General features: G+C 33.9%; 1 protein-coding gene across 1 annotated transcript; it reads right to left on the bottom strand.

Annotated features, from left to right (window-relative positions):
* Positions 1-536: 536 nt before the first annotated feature.
* On the bottom strand, positions 537-5,839 carry Ipp (inositol polyphosphate 1-phosphatase). Its single transcript, XM_088277963.1, has 4 exons — positions 5,278-5,839; positions 3,129-3,399; positions 2,573-2,729; positions 537-1,711 (listed from the first exon to the last, which is right to left on the bottom strand). Exons 1-4 carry the CDS (start codon positions 5,479-5,481, stop codon positions 1,225-1,227), a joined length of 1,119 nt encoding a protein of 372 aa, XP_088134089.1. The 5' UTR covers positions 5,482-5,839; the 3' UTR covers positions 537-1,224.
* Between the last annotated feature and the right edge of the window lie 326 nt (positions 5,840-6,165).

The following is a 6,165-nucleotide window of genomic DNA, read 5'->3' as shown; positions in this document are numbered from 1 at the left end:
ATGGTAAATTCCACAGTAAATTGGTTGGCGACTATGTCGCCACTATGTACTATTATGTTGTTTAAATAATAAAAGGCCGGGATACGTACTAACGCAGGTACAATTCTGTCCCGCCAATTGCTCAAGGTCCTTGTTAGCATTGAGTCACTTAAAGTTTGTGTAAAACTTTGGTAGATCAGTTGGTAGGGGACTTTTGGCAGATTCCAAGTAGGCCGTCTACTTCTTAAACTGAGGTCCGCCTGGATGGCAAACTACATGTTTTGCATATAGGATCAAAAAGAGACTAAACAGAGGGACAAAAATTGGCAAAGGCATGAGAGTTTTGTGACACTTGTCCTGGGCAGCCTAGGATGCATCTGGGCGATTGTTTTGTTAGATACCATACATTGAAAGACTATAAAATTTGAAAATAGTAACCAATTGTCTTTATTTTTTTTAAATAAACCATTTTAAACACTTATCGATTGGTTTTGCTGTCAATTTGCATGATACCCATTTCCAGATTTTTTTTGGTATTTTTTTTCAAAAATCAACTATTTTTGTGCAAATTTGCAAAAAAGTACACTCGAGTTACTGGTATGTCATACAAAAAAAGTCTGGAGTGCAAAGGGTTAATAAGTACTGTCATTAAAAATAAAGGTAAAAAATTAGTGAACTTGTTTATGTTTTGGCATATAAGCCTATCGAAGGCTAGACTAATGGGGAAGAAGTGTTGAAAATATTTATTGGTTCAATTAATAAGTTATTTGCATATATTTGTGACAATACTGTAACTATCCTAAAACTATCACCAGCCGATTTGATCTTACGTTGCTGATTAAGATTATATCATTTTATGTAGTTCTCAATACAGAAACAATATGTCAAAAGTCAATTTAGGTAAAAAATTAACATGACATTCATCAAATCCAAGGTACAGACATGAATAAAGTAAATATTCACATTATAAAAATAAAATCTATTGTACAATGTACATTTAAAAAAAATATTTTAAGTATCGCATATCACAAAAAAATTCATAAAAAAAAAATAATGGAATGATTACAAAAATTATTTAAAAAAATATAGATAATTTATAAAATAAAGGAGAGAAAGGTATAAGGTATATTGATTTACAAAATTCAATATGGAGATTCAACATCAAAGGATTTCTAACATTTAGTATTGCTTTTAGAATCAAATAATTAAAATTTGACTAGATATCATTCACTTGGTTTGAAATGGTCACAGAACTTGCAGGACTTTAGATACTATATCCGGATCTCTGTAGGCGATTATGCCACCTTTATTGCACCATTGGTCGATAGGAGAACCATCGCAGCTCTCTTTATCTGCGATATACGTCACTTCGCAACAATCTCCGTCATTCTCCTCATTCAGGGCTTTGGAATAATCTAGAATACCTCCGTCGAGAGAGTTCAGAATGGCGTGAGGACCGCACGTGTCCCACTTGAAGGTGCTAGGCTTCGACAAAATGTAGGCATCGGCGTGCCCCAAAATCACCATCAGCAGTTTATAGCCCGCCCCGGCGGATTCTACTAGATTATAACCAGCGTCGTTTAGGAGTTCCTTGAGAACAACATTCTCACTGGAGCTGATGCATATTGTCGAGGTAGTCTTGCTATCCGACTTCTCGGGAGAATCTTTGTAAGGATTGAAGAAGATTCTCTTCCCCATGTAACTTATTCCCCAGAGACATCTACCCTTGGATCTGAAATAAAAACGGGTAAATTCATAATATTAATTCAAATTCATATTCTTTCATATAATTTAAACTGCACATAAAATTTTAAACATATCGCTCACTTCTTTCAAGAACGTCATAAATCAAAAATCGTAAATTTTCAGTTGTGCATGTTTTTGGAATGCCCAGAAAATGTACTATATCCCAGCAAAAGAGGCATATTTTTAACTTAATATTTACCCGCTACAGGGCAGAAAATGTTGTTTTTGCATTTTGAAGAAAATTTATTGTTTAATTATTTTTTTAAATTTGCTAAATATTTTTCAAATGGAGAAAAACTTTCAGGTTTTACCTAAAAAGATCTGTTGCACAGTAAAAAGTTCAATAAGTGGCTTGATATTTATTTTAATACATTGTGTTATATTTTTAAACTTTAAAAACGTTCTCTTGAAAAATCAAGTTTTTTGATTTATGACGTTCTTGAAAGGAGTGAGCGATATGTATTATATATAGTTAGAAAATAAACAATAAAATGCATATACATATTATTTCATGTCTTCATATATTCATATATATTAACTAACTAACTTACCATCATGCCGCTTCCTTGCAGGGGTAGACCTCTGCCTATTCTCTCTAGAATAGAATGCCACACCAATCAATCTTTGCAAGCAATCTTCACCTCTTCCACGTTCGTGCATCTCCTCATACATACCCGCCAATTATTCCGACTCCTGACCTGACCGCTTTCACTTGATCATGCCAAGTTTTCCTCGGTCTTCCCTGCTTCTATTACCAGCCACATTCGCCTCATAAATCTGTTTTACTATTCGTTTTCCATTTATTCTATTCACATAAATATATTAATATAAATATATGGCATGTTACCCATTATAGAACGGTTGATTGAGGACCCCGATGACTGGTTGTCCAGTAAGGCGATCATATACACCAATAAGTACGGTTACACATTGCAGGCCAGATAAACTGATGCTTCCAATACTGACTGATTCACTATCTCCACTAATGTACTCAGCGGTAGAATCTGTAATAAACATGGTTGTCAGAGCATTGGAATAACTACAAAATATAAAGAATATAAAAAATTGAGCACTGTAAACAACGGTTTGCCATATTTTTCATAGTGATATGTAACTAGTAATAACTATTCAATCCTTGAAATTGTTTTAATATATACAGTGTGTAAAAATGCTGCGATGTAATACACAATGAAAGAGAAAACAATACATTTTTCATCCGAGAATCTGATTCCAGGAGGCATTCAAAATATTATAAATACAAACAATTATTAAAAAAATATAATCAAAAAAGGTTACTTATCATATTGTTTGCAGGAAGCGTTTTATTTGTTTACTTTTGGTAGAGCGCAAGAGCAACTTTTGGTAATGGTAGTAAAAAAATATTGATGTAAAAATTACTTTACCTATGGGATCAATCCAAACTCCCAAATTGCTGACTGGAATGTCCAAATTCAGCAGGCTACTAATTTGCGAATTGATGTCATTCATAACAATATCTTTGTGAACTTCAGCCGCCAGTATATTGGCGGCATTCTCATTCCCATCGAGGACTTTGAATAGCAGTTCTGCTGTTTGAGATTCCGTCTCTCGTACTTCGACAGATATGGTTTCACCGAGAGTATTGCTGAAGGAATTGCTCTCTTCTCCGTGAATGTGATCTGCTAAATCCGGAAACTGTAAAATAGACATAAAAATAAATAATTTAGATTTTGCATCCATTGATTCATTCATGTTAATTACAGGATGAAAAATAATGAAATTTACTATTTTATTATTCTTCTTTTAGGAGCGGAACACTTACAAACCACATGTTCTAAAACTGTTTATAGACTTGACATGCCAAATATTTGATATTTAGAGCTAATGTTTTCATTCAGCAAAAAATATCAAAGTACCTATTAAAAAAATAGTTTGATTTACTATGATTTTTCATTTAGTGGCCAAGCTTTTTGTTTATTTATTTGAGAAGCAAAATAGAAGCTTTAATACTATTTTTTTAAAGTATCTGCTACTAAAAAGACTTATTGAAGATTGACAGTTGAAAATTAGAAGCAAGACTTGGGAAAAAATCATTAAAACGTTTTGCATTTTTTTTAAATACATATATTAATGGTTAGTTTAAATAAGCTACTAAATAAAGCCAATAAAAAGTTAGGATGATATCTCATTACAATTACCGATATTTGATATTGATGTTTTTTAAATGTCAGTTCATTTTATATTTTTTTACTATACCGTCTACTGAAATGTATACAAAAATTAGAATTATATAAAATAAAGCGATGTTTCTTGATTAGTGATACGCGTAGCTACTGCCAGGAGTATGCGATGTTGCATCAAGGGGTATGTGCGGTAATCTCTCGACTATGATTTAATTAGTATAAAACAATTACGCAAACAACAATTGCCAAAATATATTTCTGATCGATCAATTATTACATTTCGTTGAAACAATATATTTTTAATTGATCAGTTTAAATGCACGGACCATTTACACTGATCATATCAGATCTATAAGGGCATTTGTGCACTACACGGAATTTTACCGTCCGGCACTTCAGTTAGCATATAAAACAGATGATTGGCTTGAACTGGCTTTTGTCTTTCTTTCTTCGGATCGGCGAGCTCGATCGGTGCATGATCACGGAGCACGTAAATTTGATCACGCTAAACTGTCGTAGTCGCTTTTCTTTTTCAAAACCGGACTGCCGGACGGTAAAATTCCGTGTAGTGCACAAGCTGTCTAAGGGTCCCGCAATATAGAGTATGCGAATTTGAGGTCTTTCTTGAAGTGATATGCAGGAAAAACTCATCGGGAACCACTGATATAAAGGATTAAACGAAGAGTGAAGCCATAGTTATTGCCCAGTAAGTTATCTACATAATTCATGATGTAACTATGAAGAACTGAAAAAAGTCACCCGCTGAAATATTATTTAAACTTTGGAATTATTAAAAAAAATGTGTTTAAATTTGGTGTACAGTCGGGTGGACTTTGAGACATTGTAGACAAGTCAACAATATAAAAAAATTATATAAAATGACGAAATGTAAAACATTAAAAGCGTACTTTTACAGATTTCTAGTTTACTAGAGCAGTATTTAGCCTATTCAAGGTAATACACAAAACGATTAACCGTTTTGCAAATAATAGTTTTAGATAATTACAAATCAGATGTCATTTTTACATAAACGGATATTAAGTTTTGTCTACAATGTTGTTAGGTGGGACAAATGGAAACCTGACTAGTATTTTTTCTTCGTGAGGGATTTTATGAGGCCACAAAGCGAGCAGGCGACACTTGAAGCATTTTTTTTTGGCTAGGACAAGTTGCATGAGTTAAATGCAAATGAATTTAAGAACCAATTTTTCTACAATCTACTCGTTGAGATTCGTCAGTTTAAAACCATAGTTTTCAATCAGAAAGAATCTACAAACCTTTTGAATATATGAAAAATATGATAGGAATAGTTAGGAAATGTAAACATGCTTCTTCCCCTAAAGCTATCAACCACTCCACAAATAAATGTTTAGTATATTCATGTAAATACCTTTTTTCCCAGTTCATGTCTGACAGTTTCCTGTATAAGAACATCAGCTAAAGTCTTGAAATCCTGAATGAATCGCGGGTTAGCATCCTTTTCTCCCTTTTCCTGCACGAGAAGAGAGAATAAATCTTTTTCATTTCGGCAAGCACGGGCTATATTTGACGCCTTTTCTGATACCGCAATTAACGCTTGTAGTAATTCGGTCATCTTGCGAACGACTCTTTGGGAATGCCGTAAAAATTCAACTGTAGGCCCCAAAGATATAGCAGGCCCTACAAGTGCCGTAACGGTAAAATGACATTAATATTATTAGCGCTATTCATTTGTATGCGTCATCGCTACCGTTTTCCAAAAGGAAAAAAGGCGTATTATTCCATAACACCCGTTATCCTTCCACGAAACACTCCCTTTCTCCAACTCTAATGTCACGAAAAATCACATTATCAATAATAATAATACGTCAAACGGATGCCCTTATCTTATGTCATTCGCGACCGCAAACCGTAGTGAACAGCAGTGAATACAGCAACACAGGAATCGCTGTTGTATAGTAGAGAACTACTGAGTTGTACTGAGTGCTACTGAGAACGAACGAACACCGAACATGACCGAACATAACCGATTGGGAGATTTCTGAATAAGGTGTTCGGACAAAACACTCAGGATGCTCGTCAAAATTTGACTTAATCCAAACCGACCTTACTTTTAACCGTTTCTAGCCAAGAGGCTTTATTCTCTATCAAGGTTTTAATGATAAGATGGGCATATAGGCAGTGATGGGATTCAAAATTTTCAAGAACCGGTTTGCCCTTTAGGTACTACCCCTACCCCCCCTTATAAAAAAATAGTTTTTACATTCATTCATTTATTTGTTTTTTATTCAGCACATAA

The sequence above is a fragment of the Brachycentrus maculatus genome, unplaced genomic scaffold (assembly GCF_059751285.1).
Source record: "Brachycentrus maculatus isolate JH-2025_06_01 unplaced genomic scaffold, ASM5975128v1 h1tg000051l, whole genome shotgun sequence".
NCBI lineage: Eukaryota > Metazoa > Arthropoda > Insecta > Trichoptera > Brachycentridae > Brachycentrus > Brachycentrus maculatus.
The sequence above is the reverse complement of the archived record's forward strand: the minus strand, read 5'-3'. Positions and strand labels throughout refer to the sequence as shown.

Excerpts from the sequence above, each read along its gene's own strand:
- Ipp (XM_088277963.1), bottom strand. The coding sequence starts at position 5,481 with ATGACCGAATTACTACAAGCGTTAATTGCGGTATCAGAAAAGGCGTCA. Across the intron at positions 2,730-3,128 it reads AGTTTGGATTGATCCCATAG|ATTCTACCGCTGAGTACATT; the intron begins GTAAAGTAATTT and ends TGTTTATTACAG. Across the intron at positions 1,712-2,572 it reads AATCAACCGTTCTATAATGG|ATCCAAGGGTAGATGTCTCT; the intron begins GTAACATGCCAT and ends TTTTTATTTCAG.